The sequence below is a fragment of the Delphinus delphis genome, chromosome 16, assembly GCF_949987515.2.
Source record: "Delphinus delphis chromosome 16, mDelDel1.2, whole genome shotgun sequence".
NCBI classification, from domain to species: Eukaryota; Metazoa; Chordata; class Mammalia; order Artiodactyla; family Delphinidae; genus Delphinus; species Delphinus delphis.
Genome location: NC_082698.1, coordinates 43973134 through 43994393, shown reverse-complemented (window position 1 = coordinate 43994393; position 21260 = coordinate 43973134). Strand labels below are relative to the sequence as shown.

Here is a 21260-nt window from a genome sequence, read left to right as displayed (position 1 = left end):
AAGAGGTGAGTGTGTTTGCCTGACATCAGTTAGTGTTAAAATCAGGGAGGAAAAGCAGAGCTTCTGACAACTAGTAGAATAAAACACTGTCACAGATACCCAAGTATTGAACATGTGGCTAATTAGGAATCTTAACCAACGTTTATCTTAAAACAAAATCATTCATAACTAATACAAAATCAAATAAACCCACCTACTCTGTAGAAAGACTTGGTATACATGATTGCACCTGTTACAATTTGTCAAGGAAAACAACCCCAAGTCATAAACTATCATAATATAACCCATGTCATAAATGATATAATCCAAACTGTGAGCTTTGAATTCTCCAAAATGTTGTGTTCTCAATTACATCGTCTATAATAAATGCTTAATAAATGTCTGCATGAACAGGAGTATGTCACTCTAAACTTGTCACTGCAAAACAAGTTTCTTCATGCCATTAGAAACTTCTCAACCTGGCACAAAATCTTACTGTAGAAATCACTGAAACATAAATGATACAGAGAAAAAAAAGATGGTGATGGTGTTGGGGAGCCCCACTTGCCTGATCTCTCTATCAAATGAAAAAGCAATTAGAAGATTTAGGGTATTTAAGGGAGAACAGTAATTGTACACAATGATTTTTGTGTAAAAACAGCTCACATTAACTTAACCACACCCACTTTACTTTTTAGGTTAACTAATAACATGAAAAGGTTTTCATATCCTAAAGGAATTCTAGTTCAAAAGCATGTAATAGAATTTTAACATGACCATGGGACTACATTTATCTAATTATTCTGGACTATCAAAATGCTACACTAGATCTGCATTTCACAATAAGGCGACCATTTCCAATTTTACCATAATCATAGTCACCCACTTACACCATTGAAAGTACTTTTGAGAATTGGCACTAGTTTCTTTGTTTTCTTCTCCCACTAGCTATAAAAATGCATGACTCATAATAATTTCAAATTAAGAATACAGCTTAGTGTGTTCAAAGGATGTCCCCCCTCCCCTTTTTTTTTTGGCTGCACCACGTGGCTCATGGGATCCTAGTTCCCCCACCAGGGAGCGAACCTGGGACCCTGGCATTGAGTGTGGAGTCCCAACCACTGGATAACTGGGCAATTCCCTCAAAGGATGTCCTTTTATCTGTAACTTTGGGAGTTCATAGATGTATTTTTCTTTAAAACAATTAACCTTTAAAAGCATGATGCTCTCTATTGCTGACCCAATCATACTTATTTGAAAAAGGAGGAAGAGGCATGAAAAAATTCATCCTGAGAATCTTATAGGTAGAATCAGGGTTTGTAGTACTTGAGATTTTGTGCTTAGGATGTGCCTTAAAGACAAGTTCAACTAAGTCATGTGGACTACTTAAAAACTGGTACACACAATTTTGGGATCAACTTTATCTACTATAATACACAAAACCATACATTAAAAAAATATCAATGATCATACTTAATATAGGAACACTGATGTTTTAGTTGCACTGATTCCTGTTACTTCCAAAGTAATTCTGGATCCTACCAAGTAGAAACATGATGCACTACTACTGAGAATTCAAGTGCCTGCAAAGAAATGATGAGAATGTTTACCTGTTACCTTTGTCAATTTCAAATTATGTCTGCTACATTACATATATATTTTCCCTTCTAACCCATGAAATCCAAAAACCTAATTTCTCTTAAAAAATATATTAACTACTCCTGGGCTTCCCTGGTGGCGCAGGGGTTGAGGGTCCGCCTGCCGATGCGGGGGACACGGGTTCACGCCCCGGTCCGGGGGGATCCCACATGCCGCGGAGCGGCTGGGCCCGTGGGCCATGGCCACTGGGCCTGCACGTCCGGAGCCTGTGCTCTGCGGCAGGAGAGGCCACAGCGGTGAGGGGCCCGCGTACCGCAAAAAAAAAAAAAAAAAAAAAGTATATATATATATATATATATATTAACTACTCCTGTCTTAACTCTTTTATTGCTCCTAATTTTTTTCAGTTTTCATATTTTTTTCTGAATCAGCAATGAAATGCAATGTTTCTGGTCTGAAGAAAGTTACTTTGAAGAATATGACAAACACTTGTCTTCAAATTTTTGCTTTTAAGATTATACAGTTTAAAAGAGGATGTAATTCTTATTTTTCTCCCCCAAACAGTTTCTTTACTAGAACTAATCATGTGCCTGATTATCAAGAATGAGGAAATAAAAATCTTCCCATGCCTCTGATCTACCCTCATGACTACTATTTCTGTCAAGGATGTGTGGCTCTGCATACAGGAGACTTGATATTATGTGTTCCAATTCCTTCAGTGTCCCCAATTCAAGTGTTTGCCACTCCTTGGCTAGAATCCTGGAACATTATTACATTTTAAGACATCCTTCATGACAACTTTAAATCTCATATCATTTTGATCTAAATTTCCACTACTGGTTTCTTTAATGGATCAATTAAATATCCATGAAGATGAATACAAAGAAGTTACTGTCCCTTTATTATTGACCTGGCCCACTTTTGATTAAGCGGAATTAACATTCAAAGTTCATTTTGATTGAAAACACAGAAGCTGTATTTTCTCAGTGTCATTACCACGTTCAAGAAGAAAACCAAGGTCATAAAAGATTTTTCCTAGATTGTTATTAAGAGATTAACGTAGTTTAATCACACCCAATTTACTTTCTAGGTTAACTAAGTAATATTAAATGGTGATAATTTTTCTTTGAAATTTACAAGTAAAATCTGCACAGACATGATTTTGAGAATAATTTAATACGTTAACTTCGCCATACAACTATATTGTAATGTCATATTTAAATGTAAAGAAACGGATCCTTACAAGACCAAAGTAACCCACAGTCCATGAGACTGGATTTTCCTTTTTTTTTTGTTTCAACAAATGTGCACCACGATGGTTCAACAAGTAAGGCAAATGCCGTGAATATGAAAGCTGTAGTTTGCAATATACCACATCTAGAACCCAGGGGAGGTGAATTAGACACAAGTGGTACTCATTCTAATTAAATGATCAGGAAACATCATGACAAGTTGGTCTGCAGCATCAAAAGTGTCCATTTAAGTGTCTTTTTTCTTAATGATCAGAGGTCCCACGTTGTCTCCAGTTTCTTCATTGTGTTTTGTGTGAGAGCCATCACAGAGTGGGAACTAGGAAGAGAAAGAATGTGAAATGTCTAATTGCAAAATCAGTATTACGTTTGGCAGAGTGGGGGTGATGCTTAATTCACATATGACATGATAATTCAATAGATTTTTCTTGGCTACCTTTTACAGGTTTTCTTAATGAGCATATGTAAAGTGTACACACTAAGGAGGAGGAAGAAATTGACTTGTGGATAATACACAGATCATTAATTGAATTTCCATTTGTGACGTTTGATTGTGGATGTGGAAAACCTTTTCCATGTTTATGTACTAGTTATATTTCCTTTCTAGTGAACTACATCCATGGCCTATCTATTGGTAAGAGCCTAAGTTCATTTGTTTAAAATCAATCTGTTCATTATCCTTTTGCTGATCATCTTTGCAGCAATTTTTTACCCAACCCTTTTTATTTTGCTTATTTGTTCATATCCTTAATTTCTCTTCTTTCATACAAATAAGTATTTCCCTTTTTATCATCCTTCATGGAGACTTCTTTCTCCTGGAGATGCGATAAATTTCCATTCCTTTCCAAGATTTCACATTTTAGAAAACACAGATATTTTGGTGTCCAGTTGAAGGAAAAGGGACAAAAACTAAATATTTAACACAGCGTTTCCCAGAGTGAGCTCTGCAAATTAAGAAGTCCTGCAAAATATTCTGATTTAACTTCATTCTGTGTTTAAAAAACATATACAGTTAAGTCACAACATATATTATTATTTTAAAGAGGTTCTGCTATAAAAAACACTATTTTAACCCCAAATTTCCCAAGCTGATCGGACTATGGACACTTACACTTTGATACCCATTATCACGGTGTTCTACAGAGCGCAATTTGCAAAATTCTGTTCTAAGATCCTGTTGCTTCAATATTATTAGAGGTGATTGCTTCCCAAATTGTTATACCTTTATTCATAAATTTATCAAAATGAATTCTACATATAAAAATGCTTATTTACAGGTTCTCCATTATCATATTCATCATTCATATTATCATATTTATAATGGGATAATCACTGTGTTTAAAATTGGCTTCAATATTTGGTAGGGCTGGTTTTCCTTCACATTACTCTTCTTTGTTAAAACTTTCCTATTTATTCTTTACCTAACTTTATTTATTACCTATTTATTCCTCCAGATAAACTTGAGAATTTTTTGGCCACGTCCTATTTTATTCCTCTTGTGTTTTTCATCCTCAGGTCTCATGCATTTTCTAATAAGATCATTTCTGCCTTATATGTTTTATGGTTATTATAATTAGGTATATGTTTTCATACCTGACTACTCTTGATATATATTATATATATAAATATATGTGTGTGTCTGTGTGTGTGTATATACCACTGTTTTTTGCAAGTATGTCCTTCCTACTGTTAAATGATAAAAATAAGAATGCAACAATGTTTTAGGTGTCTCCTCAGGATTTTACAATTATCAGTATATTATTTTGTTTTTTCCTTCTATATTATACCTTTCATTTTTTATTTCATGTCAAATGATGATAGCGAGCATCTTTGTTTTATTCTTGATATCTGGAATGTACCTGCACTTTAGAATCTAGCTTCACTGTTTAGTATAAGGTACACTGTGGCACGAACTGAGCCTATTTAGAAGAGTAAAGTAACAGGAGTCCTGGCCTGAAGAGCAAAATCACCCATTACTCCATTAAGGAAGTATAATTTTCAATACCTGAAACTAGACAATGATGGTACATAATATTAAACTTTGATGAGACTTGTCTATTCTAAGATTAAAATAATATTGGGTTGATGTTAAAGAAATTCAATTTTAATTTTACGATCTGCATATAATTCTGGGAGGTGGTAAATTAGTTAAAAACTACAGAAAAACTCAAGGTATCGTCACATCTTATATTTCCAAGTATAAATTCTATCTTGGGGTGCCAATATAAATTCAATGTATATAAAAGTTACATTATTTCTGTCAATAAAATATGGTACAGTATATTCATATTAAAAACAAGTCCGTGCAACAAAAACATGACCCCAAGCTTTCAGTGTTTTCTTGGCATGGATGAGGAAACAGCCCATAAAATATCAAACTGAAATGTATCCCACAGCAAAGAACAGCATTTCAAAGTGACGTATGTTTAATAAACAAACACAGATGATTTTACAGTGAGAATAAAAGTTTACATTGTAAAAAAAACTCCATTTTTATAAATAGCACACACAAAACACGTCACTGTATGGTTTTATGCCCACAGGTTATAAAATACATTTCTGAAAAATGAAATATTCATAAAGTTAAAAGTCTCAAATAATTTACTAAAATAGCATATTTAACTTTTTTTTTTTTTCAAGATTTTTTTTCATATGCACCATTTTTAAAGTCTTCATTGAATTTTTTACCATATTGCTTCTGTTTTGGGGGTTTTTTTTGGTTTTTTGGCCGCAAGGCACGTGGGATCTTAGCTTGCTGGCCAGGGATCGAACCCGCACCCCCTGCATTGGAAGGCTTAACCACTGGACCACCAGGGAAGTCCCTTTTATTTTTATTTTAGTCTCACATTGAAAATACTAGAAAACTAATATATTTTCTCAAATTATTTTTCTCCATATATAAAGAACGGGAGAGAAATCTATAGAGAAATATACAAAAGATAAGAAAGCCATACATCTAAAATGAGGATATAATTTTGTAATAATCTGGTTCTGCCTAAAAATGGAAATTCACATGTTTCATCATGGTCTTAAAAGTAAACAAGTAAAAAATAAATACTTCTTTAGGGCTTCCCTGGGGGCGCAGTGGTTAAGAATCCGCCTGCTATTACAGGGGACACGGGTTTGAGCCCTGGTCTGGGAAGATCCCACATGCCGCAGTGCAACTAAGCCTGTGCACCACAACTACTGAGCCTGTGCTCTAGAGCCCGCGAGCCACAGCTACTGAGCCCACGTGCCACAACTACTGAAGCCTGTGCGCCTAGAACCCGTGCTCCGCAACTAGAGAAGCCACCACAAAGAGAAGCCAGTGCACCACAATGAAGAGTGGCTCCCGCTTGCCGCAACTAGAGAGAGCCCACGTGCAGCAACTAAGACCCAATGCAGCCAAAAACAAATAAATAAAATAAATAAATTTTAAAAAAGGATTAAAAGAAAAAAACAATCTAAAAATATTTCTTTAAAAAGTAGTGAGTGGGGGGAGGGATACATTGGGATATTGGGATTGACATATACACACTACTGTATATAAAATAGATAACTAGTAAGGACCTACTAGTATAGCACAGGGAACTCTACTCAGTACTCTGTAATGACCTAAATGGGAAAAGAATCTAAAAAAGAGTGGGTATATGTATAACTGATTCACTTGCTATACACCTGAAACTAACACAACATTGTAAATCAACTATACTCCAATAAAAGTTAAAAAAAAAGTAGTAAATAAGGAGATCCTGGCTATTTGTTAATAAACTTTCATGCTTCTTTAAAGTACATAAAGCTTTGTATGCCTTTAAAATGTAAACTCCGTATTCAAAATCATTCTGCTCAGAGGCACAGATATCTTTTAATAGTACTTCCTATATCACTTAACACTAGTCAGAATAATCTCCCAAACTTCATGTGAAGATTAGGCATTCTCATATTTATCCATTAGATATGTCTCATTTTAAGTTAATGAAAAGACTAAACATTTTTTTCAACCAAGAGCCAAAATGAGTTATTTCAAGATAGGATTAGCAATTTCTTAATACATTGTATGTGTTAGTAGAATGTATTTATTAAAATTAATTCATGATTCTGATATACAGTATAAATGAATGAATGGTAATTACTGGGCATTAAAATTCAAATGGTAAATTACATAACAATATTTGTGTTTTTCCAGAAAGTGCCTTGTTTCATTTTTGACCTTTCTATACAGGAGAAAAAAAACATGTGGTGGATATATACTTTCAAACGTAATCTAGGAAGTATAGCAGTTTTTATATTAAATAACAATATAATGAAAATGTGAATTTTATTAACTCACTAAAAGTTTTAAATGTGTTAAAAATGTCAAGAGCTGAAATTACAAAAAACACAAAGGGTATATTTAATTCAGCTCATGTATCAATACTTAAAAATAAAAGAATCAGAAAATTGATGAGAAAAAAGTTTAGCTCACAGATGATTCTAACATTTGTTCTAAGATGTTAACCTTTGTCTATTAACAAATCCTGGAGAAAAGTTTGTGAATTAAATTGGTTGAATTTCCTGTATGTCCAGAAAATATACTATCATATTTGTTAATCCAATTAGAAAACTACGAATCCCAAATACCTTTAAAACTAGAGAAGAGAGAGTATGGAGAAGAGGTGGAAATAAATGTTTAGGGGTAAAAAACACTAGAGATCCTTGCTCTCTACTTGGAAAGCTAGCAACCTTGTCAGGGTCTTCATAAAAAGCACAAAACTTGTTTCTTTTTAATGGTCCCACATCTCAAGTTATAATGTTTCTGTTTTTAGGGTGATTCAAGATGGAAATAAATAACTGTTCATCCTTGACTTACCTCTTCTACTTGCAAAAATTAAAAAAAATTTTTTTGAAGCTTCCTTTGCCAAACTTTGTATTTTTAATTAGAGTTTGGATTATATTTTCCAAGGAAGTTGCCTGGGGCCATTTGGCTCATTACTATAAACTGCTCTGAGAAACAAGCTTGCTTTGGTTGAGAAAGAAAATAAAAGCAATGAGATCTTTGAGACTAAACAAGAGAATATGACATTTTATACCATTCTTATATACTTACTTTAGTAAGACCTATGATAGTAGATATAGTAGGAAAATATGTAAGAAAAATTAAGATTTTACAAGACTGCCTTTTTTTTTTTTTTATTTAAATTTTATTTTTTTGGCTGCGTTGGGTCTTCGCTGTTGCGCGCGGGCTTTCTCTAGTCACAGCGAGCCCGTGCTGCTCTTCATTGTGGTGCGCGGGCTTCTCATTGCAGTGGCTTCTCTTGTTGTGGAGCACGGGCTCTAGGCACACGGGCTTCAGTAGTTGTGGCACATGGGCTCAGTAGTTGTGGCTCGCGGGCTCTGGAGCGCAGACTCAGTAGTTGTGGTGCACGGGCTCAGTGGCTCCGCTGCATGTGGGATCTTCCCGGCCCAGGGCTCGAACCCGTGTCCCCTGCATTGGCAGGCGGATTCTTAACCACTGCGCCACCAAGGAAGCCCTACAAGACTGTCTTTGTGTGAATTGGGCAAGCAATGTAACCAACGATCAGAATATTGTTTCTATGAAGAAATGGAGTCAGTGCCACTCTTTTTTTTTTGGCCCCGCTGCGCCGCTTATGGGATCTTAGTTCCCCAACCAGGGATCGAACCCACGCCCCCTGCATTGGAAGCGTGAAGTCTTAACCACTGGACAGCCAGGGAAGTCCCATTTCTAACCATTAATAGGGTGGAGACTTTCCATAACTCATACACACACACCCACACTCCCACACACACCCACCAAAAACAAACCCATCACTAATAAAAAAACCCAACTCAAATCCGGAAGTTGTTAAGGAAAGAAAATTATTCTACACAGTTACATTTCATTGCAATTTCAGTTGAGCTCCTGGCATGAACTGGCTCACCTTTCCTCTCTTTCTTGATTATCTCTTAGTCTGCCTTCTCCTGCTGTCCTTGTTCAAATCTCTCCTGCCTCCCCAATGGCCACCATACAACTCAGCAAACGCCATAATCTACCCAAGATGAGTGGGGGCTGGGAATCTAGTAAGACCATGTTGCACACTCTTCCCTCTGACATCAATGTTCCCTCACCTTGTTTCGAAAGTAAGACTATCTCTTTCTTTCTAAGGCTGAGTCCGAAATCTATGCTCGTACTCTCCTTTCCTTCCACCCCTCTCAACATACCACTGTCTCAAATAGTATCTTTCCCTGTAGTTGCTTTAATCATTTCCTTTGTATTGGTTCCCTTCCTTCTCACTTCACTTAGGGACAACCCTTTTGTGAAATACTATGAAACAGTCCAGTTTCTGAAACAGCAGAGGGCACACCAATCGGGGGGAAGAGAGGAGGAACGAAGTGTGTTAAAAACATGTAATTTCTGCACTTGACTAAGAGATCTGATTCATTAGATCTGAGAAAACTGCTCAAAATGTTAGAAACCCACAACAGGTTACTCGTGACTGTACCTTAAGAATGAATTAGAGGGGGGAGGGACAAAATGAAGAGTGTGGGATCATCAGATACAAACGACTACACATAAAATAGATAAACAACAGGATTTACTGTATAGCACAGAGTATTATATCCAATAGCTCTTAATAACCTATATTGGAATATAATCAGCAAAAAAACCCCTCCAAAACTGAATCACTATGCTGTACACCTGAAACTTACACAGTACTGTAAATCAACAATACTTCAATTAAAAAAAATAATGAATTAAAACTGAATTAGTTTATATAATACATAAATTTTTTTTTTTAGATAGGAGTTTAAATTTTGTTGTATTAGAAACACAACTGGTGTATGAGGAAAAAATTACTGAACATAAACTCCATATAGCCATCTAATCAAAGGTATCAAGCCTTCTGTGGACAGGCATGTAAGTGTGTGACTTGGCACCTGCGTGACAACCTTAGGAACCTCAGGAATGTGCGGAGATTCCAAAGATGCCTGGAGAATAATTTGAATGATATTCAAAGTGAACTTTGAATCGCCTCATGTGGTAATAAAAAGTGCCCAAGATTCAGGGAAAATTCAGAACTGACAAATCAAAGATGCAAAGAGGATTAATAATGGTATGAAAGATAAGCTTAAAAAGAAAGAAGACATTGAGAAAATTGAAAATAAAATGACTGGTCTCGCATTCCTTTCCTTAAAGTCTACCTAAGGGAAACTCTAAATAGTATGATGAAAGAATAATCCTGGAACGTTCTGTTGACTTATAAAGTCTAATAAACTTTTAAACCACTAGCTTGGCCTGTGTCCATTTGTGATTCTTCCTGAAACACTTGAGATCTTAGTCCATAAAAGTCCACATTCGCTTTATTGACCCTTTACCCTCTGGAAACACCCAACCAAAGCAAACGCCCTTTACTTGGCTTCAAAGGTAAGCTTCAGCGTTCACTCAAGCAGTCATCATATTTTTTTCTTTCCATTCACTGTCATATTTACCAAAATTTTGCCATATATTTAGAAATACCATATATTTAGGTATTTCTTTAGTAGTAATTCATACTGTAATCCATTTGGACACAGCTTCTATTCTAATTATTCTGTGAAAATGACACCAAGAGGTCAGTTGCCTAATTGTTTAACCCCACAGTCTTAGTATAATAGTCTATTCACCTCCTGGTCTTTTGCACAAGCCGATGTTCACAATCAAACCTTCTTTGAAACTTTTCCCTTTTCCACCGTGAAGCCACGATATTCTTAGTTTTCTTCTAACTCTGGGACCCATTTCATCTCCTTTTTTGGCTCTTCTCTTTACAAAATGCAGAAAATTCTCCAAGATTTCATACTTAGCCCTCGATTTTTATCTGTACCAAGGATCTGCTGCATTCCTACCCTTGACTCATCAGTTTTGCTGATCGCTATCTCCAACCCTGATGTCTCAGCTTTAGTCCCACATTTCAGGCTGTCTGCTGTACATTTCCATTCAAATGTCACCTCAGTGTCACTCTTTGAAATTGAACTCCTCATTGGTGTCCTGGAAAATGAGCCATTCACCCCGAATTCCTTATTTCCGTTGACGGCACCACCTCTTCTAACCCTACGATCCTATCTTAAGCAAGATACTTCCACGAGCTTTAGTCTTCCTCCCACAATCTTTCGCACAAATCAGTCATTGCGTTTGGCTGATCCTTGCCTCAAAATGGTTCATGTATCTGTTCATGCTTCGCCATTCCCACGGCCAGCACTCTGGTGTAAGTATAACTTTATGTCTGAAATCCCTGACAAGAAGCTCCCCCATGTTGGGAGGCACAAATTCCTCACGCTGGTACTCAAGACTCTCCTCAATTTGGACTTATTCCTGCGGGGAGGGAGGTGCAAGGACCAGACTAGATTCCTCATCGATCCCACTTTCACTCATGAGTCCTTTCCCACAGAAAGAGTCTCCAATACTTGCTAGTGTATTCCAATGCCACCAATCTTTCCAGGGGCAGTTTAACTCCCACGTATATATCACTATGCCTTCCCAGAAAATTCTAGCCCACAGTGCAACAAGCTCTTCCTTTTATTTAAAGCATTCGTACTGCATCTACTACACACATCTATGATACCTGCTGTTTTACTATTTAACTGTTCTCAAGCATGTATATAAGTAATAGAAACTAAATGAACTACTTAAGATCACTGACTAAAGAACTATTACAACTCCGGACTTAGAAATGCCTTAATTTCTAAAGGTATTACTTTTTTTTTTTTTTGCGGTACGCGGTCCTCTCACTGTTGTGGCCTCTCCCGTTGCGGAGCACAGGCTCCGGACGTGCAGGCTCAGCAGCGGCCATGGCTCACGGGCCGAGTCGCTCTGCGGCATGTGGGATCTTCCCGGACCGGGGCACGAACCCGTGTCCCTTGCATCGGCAGGCGGACTCTCAACCACTGCGCCACCAGGGAAACCCCTAAAGGTATTACTTTTTATATTTTGGTGAGCAACAAGAGAATGAAACCTATTATAGGTGTTAATTTTTAAAAATCAAACCAGATCTAGTCTACAGAATATTATTGAGGATTATTTTCTAGCAACTCCACTAGTACTTAAAAACAATCCCACACTCCAAATGAACAGTGCTCTTCTTAAGGAACAATTTCTGTAATGGGACTATTAATTTTTGGTTCATATTCCACATGTTCATCAAGCAGTTTTCAGACACAATGACATAATCTAAGCGGTCTATCACCACTGGATTATACAGTATCAATTGCATCCGGAGAAGGGGGTTAGAGTAATATGCTTTCCGTTACCTGGTATGTGACTTCTTCCTTATCTGTGACATGTGATTTGTGATAATGGCTTTCCGCTGTGGGAAGAGGTCCCTGACATACATGCTTTCAGAAATAGATACATCATTTTTATTGTCTATTTTCTTAGGCCTTATAGTGTCATCTTTAGTAAAATCCATTTTATTTAAATGTTAATAGTGGCAGTATACACAGTATTTCACCATATTTCTCTAAATATACCAGAAATTCTGAAGTTATTCAATGTATGAAGCTTTTCAAGATGACCTTAGGAGAGCATTTTACCATCTTCAGATCACCAGCTGTCATCGCTATCTAAAAGCTGCAGGTATCACAGAGATAATTCCAGACGGAACTTGATAAAATGCAATTCTCACAAAAGAAAATAAAGATACAAAAAAATCCTGTGTTGGATATTTAAATATAGGAGCTGCAGCTTAAAAAAACCTTAGGATACAGGGTCAATACATATGTACCAGGTAAGAAATTTTCAGGGGCAATTTTCCAAAAGTTTCTCTTGATATTTCTAAAACTTGTACTAGAATCTAGGAGCTTGAAATCTCAAGGGGAAAAAAAATGACCTCTTCTGTTTCTCTTTGTTTTTAGGCTGCATACTCCTTTTCCTGGGATACTGAATGCTAACACCCACTTGGGGAGGAAATTCTAAGCGTAAATAAAGGGATTTTTCTCTCTTCTTTGGCCAAGAATGTGGTTATATTTGCCTAACTCGACGAGGGTACGATGCAATTTCACTGCATGGTGGTTATACATTTTAGTAAATATATTCCTGAAGAGTACACAGAAAACAGAGAAAAACAGAATCCATAGAAAAAAGGAAGCAAAGGAGAAGGGATATCTTGATATTTGATGGTACCAGTGTGGCAGATAGTTTAAACGAAATGCTGCATTAAAGACGGCACTGGCATAAAGGACTTGCTTCTCTTACCTTCTTGGACCTCCAACAACGGCAGTACACAGCTTTATCTCCCAAATCCTCCATGTCAAAAGCATGTACTACCTTGGGGTTGTCTTTCTGGATGTGAGGGTTTACCATAGATTTGTTGCGATGATCTTTGACATAAAATCTTTTGTAAGCTAGATAACCAACTGCAGCTGTCCCAGCAGCAATGGTAACCGCTGCAATCCATTCAACTAGAGCAGGGAAGGAAAACAGGAATGATTATCAAAACCAAAATCTATACCAATAATCTAACACGAACGTTCAGGAAATCCAGTTTTTGAGTACTAAGCATCCCAACAGTCAATGGTGTTTACAATTAAAAAAATGATCAGAACACACTGGTGAAGTAGTCCCTTGTTAAAACCTTCCCCAGCCCTTACTGAGGCAATTGTGTATTTTCTTTTCAGTATTGTTAGCTAAGTTAAGATAGAAGAGGGAAACTTAAAAATTATTTTATAATTGGAGAAGAAACAAAGTTTAGTAATCTTTTTAAAGTGTTCATAAATAGATTTAAAATAACCTGTGAGCCTGCAGATACCTATTGCTTTAAAAAAAAAGATACATATAAAAATTCAGATTACTAATAAGACCATAAAAAATCAGATTACAAACAAGACCCTCCTCATCCCTCTAAAAATCAGGAGGTGATTATGTTAACAAAATGATTCATCAGAGTTCTTTGTTTTTCTTTTTGGCCACACCTGAAGCATGCAGGATCTTAGTTCCCTGACGAGGGATTGAACCTGTAGCCTCCGCAGTGGAAGAGTGGCGTCTTAACCACTGGACCGCCAGGGAAGTCCCAGAGTTCATTTAAATAGTAGGTCCTTTAGTCATTTAAAAATGCATAACCACAAACAGAACTGGTATCCAAAGAAAAAGAAAGGACAAATAAAACAAAACCAACCCTTAATATTAAACATTCAGAGGAATATATCCACCAGCATTCTGGGCTTCAAGTCATTCAAAAGCTTTGTTTTTGTTTTTTAATTTCTAAGTGTCTCATTAAAATAAAACTCAGAAGGTACTAATTTTATAGAAAACATAATATAATTAGTTAGATTCTCCTTTAACAAATTCTAAATTTCCATTATCCACCAGTGGATGATCTGAATTCCCTACAAACTTCATTTTAAATTTAAGGACGTTTTTCTGTGCAATTATTTGCTTGACTAATAGGCCATCTATTTATTCTGTTCACGTAGCTTTTCAAGGATCCCTTAGAAATCCAAGCACTTAACAACTACCCCAGTTCCAGAGAATTCTGGAGAGGAGAGAGTTCTGCATAGTCTGGTTAGCCTCAGTCTCAGAGGAGAGTTGTCTATTCCCAGCATGGAGTGGACTGCAGGAAGAAGTTGAACAGGGGTCAGGATAAACACACTGGACTGCGTCCCAGCATTTCCTAAGTCAGATCTTCACAGTGTTTGAAATAAGTTCCCAGACTATCAAATAAAGCCCTAGAGAGACAAGTACAAAAAACACATTCCAAGACCAAATAAAAACATATAATGAATAATTAACTGTATGGCTTACTTGCACTACTGAGTCAAATTTCTTATTGTACTAATGTGATTAATCATTGAACCTAATAGTTCCTTACATAAAATTGGAGTTCATTCTTACAAAACTCTAATGGAAAGGAACAACCACTCTCACACTTAGTTCCTTTTATCTCGGTCTTCTCTTCTAGCTTATTTAATAATTTAGTTTTCATCAAGTGTTCCTAATTAGCATGTTCCTTGGATTCTATTTTCAACCACAGTTATTTTTCTCTATGAAAAAATTTAGTTTGTTTTCCTGACCACACAACAGTTTTATTCCTCCCTGCTATATAAAATAAACATTAACTTTATGCCCTTCCCAGATACTGTATGACTGAGAAAAGTTAATAAGTCATTTGATAGCTTCAAACCTTTGGCTTCATTGAAATATACTTTAAACTACACACCTTGTGTAGATTTGCCCTGAATTTTTAAATATTTATTTATTATTTTTTAAAATTTGTTTTATTACGAATGTCATCATTTTTTCTCATTGGTAAGGGATACTTTCTTTCTTTTTTTTTTTTTTTGGCTGCGCTGCACAGCTTGTAGGATCTTATTCCCCCAACTAGGGATTGAACAGGAGCCCACAGCAGTGAAAGCTCCAGTCCTGGAGCTGGAGTCCTAACCACTGGACCACCAGAGAATTCCCTGCCTTAGTGCTGCTTCATGGTATCATTCTGTGGCAACTCCAAGCAGGGCTGAAACTTTACTGATTTCTAGCTTGATTCATGATCTTCCTTTCTGATGCATTTTTTACCATGGAAGTTCCTTGAGAAAATGTCAGGAGTTAGAGCAATCTACTTCTTAGCTAATGGAAAGCCACTCTGAATAGTTAATGTACCTATCACAAAATGGGCTAAAATACTGCTTTGCATATATATATTCAATTATGTTTGCTGAATGTTAAATCCTTAGTATAAACTTAAAAGAGGGAAATATCCCAAAAGACTGAAATAATACAATTCCCTAAATGCTGTTGATCTTAGTTACACCTTACTTTTTTTGTTGTTTTTTGCAGTACGTGGGCCTCTCCCTGTTGTGGCCTCTCCCTGTTGTGGCCTCTCCCGTTGCGGAGCACAGGCTCCGGACGCACAGGCTCAGTGGCCATGGCTCACGGGCCCAGCCGCTTGGTGGCATGTGGGATCTTCCCGGACCGGGGCACGAACCCGTGTCCCCTGCATCGGCAGGCGGACTCTCAACCACTGCACCACCAGGGAAGCCCTACACCTTACTTTTGAGGTGAAGTTTGAAGTAATCTCTATCAGATTTGTTTTAATGATGCCTACATATTACATAAAGGCCTGAGATCCAAAGAACAACTACAATTGGTTAGGATAATTGGTCTCATGATATAAAAAAAAAATCCTATAGGAATTTCTACCTGAAATTTATGATAGGCCAGAAGAATCTTTCTCAGCCATCAAAATATCCTTCTATTCTCCTTTCTCATTACTACCAACTGAATCCATATGGTGACTTTTTAAAAACCTTTACTTCCCTTCGATTTTTTTGATGGTGGAAGAAATGACAGAATAACTGACACAGAGGGAACTCTAGATATTATCCAAGAGTGGCTGCCCTGTGGGGAATCAAAACATGCACTCTGTGACCCTACCCCCTAAGGAGGGTCACTGATGAACCTTTATAAATGTCATAGCACCATATGTGTGCTAGGAAATGGCTTTGCGTTTGCTCCAATGAGTTTTTTAGACTCACAGAGCCAGATAAGGTCTTAAGAAAACAATTTCCATCCCTCCCCCATTCCCAAATTCTAATTCTCTAACCTCATTAGAGACAAATGTAAAGTTCCCAGAGTAAGAAAAATGTTGCTGTTTTATCATTTCATTACTGTAGCCTGAATCAGTCTTTTCTGGCAAAAAGCTATGGATGCCACTGGCAACTCTAGGGAAAAGAAAGAAAAGGAAACTATATGGAGATAGACAAGAATGATGATGGATTCAAAAGTCAACAATTACAATAGAGAAAGAATTGAAAACCCAAGACAGTAAACAAACAATAAAACCCAAGTAACATTTAGTTCTTGATAGTGTACATGCCTATTAAGAACAGACACCATCTCAGGTTGAACAAGGGACTATATCAAGACCCAATTTCTAAAGATATTTCAGTTGGCACCTTTCAGACATTCTTTCAAAACTGGTGTCCAGAAATATCCTAAGCCTTATTTTTGCCTCTTCTACTTTATCCTTACTTCCCTTTTCTGTACACCTCTCTCAAGGTATAGTGTTCCTATAGTTAGATCAAGCCCCTACCTTGCTTAACAATGCTCTCTATCTATACAAATACCATGAATACATCAATATAAAGAAAATACAAAAAATACGTTTCTAAATAATCCCTCCCTTTCTTACTCTTCCCCTGGCAATCTTTGTATAATCTTTGGTTTTCTCTCTTAGGATTATTCAGAGATAGAGAAAACATCAACTCGTTCCCAAATCCCACACCCATATTTATAACTCATTTCTTTACTGTGGGAAATCATTTTGCTTTAAGCTAAGACAGAAATCTCACCCTGCTTCTTTTCCTTTAGCCCCTTTGGTAGCCCCAAACTGTCCTCTCCTACCCAGTGTCAACTGCCATAGAATCAGAATGTTCCTTCCACCTCAGGAGGTGGGGAGGGGAGCTGTGTTTAAATCTTTGCCTCCCTTAGGTCCCCCTCAGATTGGTAGGCTGTGCCTGGTAACGTTTTTCTCTCAAGGCCTGGTGCACAGGCAGTGTTCAATGTTAGTTAAGTAAAAAGAAATAATAGATTCCTAATCTGAATTTGCAACTCCCTCTGTCCATCCTACTAGCACATTGCTCTTACACCAAATGACTTCTCTTTGGCCTCATCTTAACCTACTGTATCAAACTGTGGAATTTCAATACTTCCTGAGATTAAAAATAAAACTTCATTATGGAACCCTTCAGACATACACGGAAAATACTGTAATGACCTCCCATTTACCCTCACCCAGCTCCAACAAGTATCAACTCACTGCCAATCTTGTTTCATCTACAGCCCCTATTATTTTTTGTTCATAACCCATAGGAGCTAACTCCTTTATTCACAGTATGATCTGCACATTCCTTCTCAGATAAAAACAAACCCTTGAATAGTTATTTTAAATGACTCAATAAATTTATTGAACCCAAACAGTATTTTTATATGTTGAAGTTAAATGGATTGGAAAATTATGCGTTAGTTTCAACAAAAGAGACAACGATATAACAGTCAGAGAATAAGAACTTATGAAATTTAGTTTTGGTTACAAGCATTGTAGTGCTCAGGGTTTGGGAAGTACAATAAAGCACAGGCAGATAGACTAATGCCTATTTTGTAACTGGAGGGTAAAGCAAAATATGAAGAAAAAAGTGACTTGAGGGGACAGCAGGAAGAAGGAAGGCCTTTAAAAATATTTGGTTTAGTTGGCTTTTTTTTTTAAATGAGGGTGAATTATGAGTGACTTTGGGCTGAAGACAAGAAAATCCCTGTGAGAGGACAGAAGAATTAAGAGCAATTGGTATCATTACTGAGGCAAGAGCTTAAGGAAGCAGGAGAAAATGGCATCTGGATGATATAGAGAGAACAGCCTCAGATAATCTCTTCCTTGCAAATAGAAGGGAAGGGATTAAGGATGAGAGCAGAGTCAATGAGTCTTGGAGGTATTAAGGAGCAAGAAGTTTAGTAAACTTCCTAGAGGTCATCTATTGGGTATGAGGAGGGGTCATTAGAGAACGGGGACTCTGTAGCAGTGAAAGGCACTTAATGTTTCTTAATGTTTATTACAGTTTCTAAAACTGTAATCAATATTTGGTATCACATAAAAAATAAGTTTGGTATAAGTATGTCAATTATACCTCAATAAGGAAAAAGGAAGTTTGGTAATATCGACCAAATGGGCATCAAAAGCCATCTCACTGACTGGGATCTTCGGATTACCATTCCAATCACTCATCCTCATTGCCTTTCCCAGATTCATGTCCTGACCTGAGCTCCATTCATTTTATTTCTAACCCACCCATTATTTTTTTCCTGAACATAAACAAGAATTCTGCATGCACATACACACCCTTTCATTTTTTATTTAACATATACTTATATAGTGCTTACCATTGCCAAATACCATTATATAATATACACACAAATTATAAAAAAAATATATAATTCACTTACTTAACTGAGAAAAGTCATGGTCATCTTCCCCCAAATCAAAAGATCTAAATTGATTTTCAATCTATAGGAATGAACAGGTTTGGTTTAAACACTGACAGTAGAACAATTTGAGATCTAAACATTACAAAACAGATATTCCGTCCCTACCTTGCCACACCACTATATCTGAGGAAGAAAGCACTGGTAGAAGTGATTTACAAAGGCTTTGGGGTCCCTGCCCATTGTCCTCACAACAGTCCTTATGCTTTTAGGTGAAATAAAAAGTAGTCACTTCTTTGGCTTCCCTGGTGGCGCAGTGGTTAAGAATCCGCCTGACAATGCAGGGGACACAGGTTCGAGCCCTGGTCTGGGAAGATCCTACATGCTGTGGTGCAACTAAGACCATGTGCCACAACTACCGAGCCTGCGATCTAGAGCCCGTGAGCCACAACTACTGAGCCCGCGTGCTACAACTACTGAAGCCTGCGCACCTAAAGCCCGTGCTCTGCAACAAGAGAAGCCACTGCAATGAGAAGCCCATGCACGGCAGTGAAAGAATAGCCCCTGCTCGCTGCAACTAGGAGAAAGCCCGCATGCAGCAACAAAGACCCAACACAGCCGGAAAAAAGTAGTTCTCATAACAAAGTTGAGTACCTAAAGTTTAAGCTAATAACCCAATTGACGAAGCAATTTCCTATCCCTTAGAAAATGGCAAAATAATGGGAAAGTCACCTTTGGATTCCCATATAATTAGGTCAAAAAAATAACAAACTTGTCTTGATTACAAGAAAGATTAGCTTATAGTCGTAAGAGTCTTAGGGTTCACCTATATCACATTTCAATAGTATGCTACCTAAATAGAGTTTAGTGCCCAATTATACAAAATGACTCCACATTAAAAAAAACCACTTTGGAATCTTTTGTCCCATATCACACAAGTGCAAACTGTCTTCCTATAAGATTATCAGTGGCTCAAGTCACATGAATATCTTATTTTACACAATTGTCTTATTCCTCAGAAAATTTTTTTTTACAATAAAAATCACTCCCTATTTTAAATGTACGAAGGTGCCTCTATTTAAAGGAGTCTAAAGATGAGTATCCTTTGAAATACGTTTTGCAAATAATCACCTCCTATATACCGCATTAGTAACTTAAAAATGTCATGGGTTATCACCCTCACTCTGACAGATAACTTTTCGCAACAAGTGGAATTCTCCAATTTATAGAATCTATTACAAAATTAGGGCCAAGTTAGTAGGCACCTTTTACAGAACCTGGTACTCCAGATGCTCAATATTTACTAAATGAATCAAATAGACTATTTTAAATTAATTTCTGGACAATCTACCTTTACCTAACTACTGTTACAGGTAACCAAACCTTGAGGGTGGTATTTTATACCTGGGCAAAGATCACAGGTATCCCGTAGCGGTACAAACTATTATATTAATTATACTACCACCAAGAATTGTTATAAAGTGAAGCTCTAGAAAGTCTCTTAATTTTAATCGGACCTTCTGTGAAGTAACATTTCCAAACGCTAGGTACTAGCACAAGGGAAGCAAGGCTGAGAAAGGTGAAGGCTCAATGAGCTCAGTTTTCAATCCTCTCTCCTGGACTACTGCCACCGAGGTCCAGATGCCAGAGGCATTAAAAACAAAAAACAACAACAAAAAACCCTGGGAAAACTGAAGACCTCGGATTGGGTGCCTTCCCTTTAAAAAATGTGCAAAACTAAGCTGTGATTAGTCATGCATCGCTTGAGGGCTGCAGGAAATCTACGTTCTCACTCCACGGTAATTTAAATGTGGAGAAGGGGGAAGAGGGTTTTTGTTTTTTGTTTTCACCTTTCCTTTTTTTTCCAGGCCCTGTGACACAACAGAAAGGAGTCTCAGGGAAGAACAAGAAAAGCTAGCAGCGCAGCGGTATAGTTAGGGGACTACCCAGACCTGGGTAGATGCCTGCATGGCCCCCACGCCACTTTTGCCCCGGATCATACCCTGACCTGGCCCCCTTGCCCCGTGTGGCCCGAGGTGTCCGCAGGTCCGCGGAGCGCTTGCCCTTCTCCATCTCAAGGTTACGAGACTGGCGGGAACGCAGGGCAGCCGTAATAGCCCGAAGAGGTGCCGAGGGAGCTGCAACCGGTGCGCAGGCCGCCAACCTCACCCGCTCCCATGCCCCACTTCACCTCGTACGCTGGAAGTCATACTCATGGCGCCGTCGCTTGCAAGAATGTACACAAGACACTGAGCACAGACCGGCTCGAGTGGACTGCGGGAGTCAAGGTAAAACAGACGTCTGTCCTAAGGGCGAACTGCAGGCTGCGACTGCGCAGGCGCCGCGATAGGCCGTAAGCACGTGTGTATTAAGCAGCCGGGCTGATGCTGAGCATGCGCGAAGCTGCGTTCCGGGCCTTTAGGAAGTCCTGAGTCCGGATTTTGACAGCCGTAAGAGGTGGGAGGAGGAAAAGACCAAGAGAGGTAGCAACTGAGTTTGCGCAATCCTGAGGGGCTCGGTCCTGGAGCCCAGCGGAC

The 21260-nt window shown here is 37.8% G+C and overlaps 1 protein-coding gene across 1 annotated transcript; it reads right to left on the bottom strand.

Annotated features, from left to right (window-relative positions):
* Window positions 1-1956: 1956 nt before the first annotated feature.
* Window positions 1957-21066, bottom strand: CISD1 (CDGSH iron sulfur domain 1). Its single transcript, XM_060034594.1, has 3 exons — window positions 20915-21066; window positions 13012-13217; window positions 1957-3147 (listed from the first exon to the last, which is right to left on the bottom strand). The coding sequence occupies exons 1-3, from the start codon at window positions 20937-20939 to the stop codon at window positions 3058-3060; spliced, it is 321 nt and encodes a 106-aa protein (XP_059890577.1). The 5' UTR covers window positions 20940-21066; the 3' UTR covers window positions 1957-3057.
* Window positions 21067-21260: the final 194 nt, after the last annotated feature.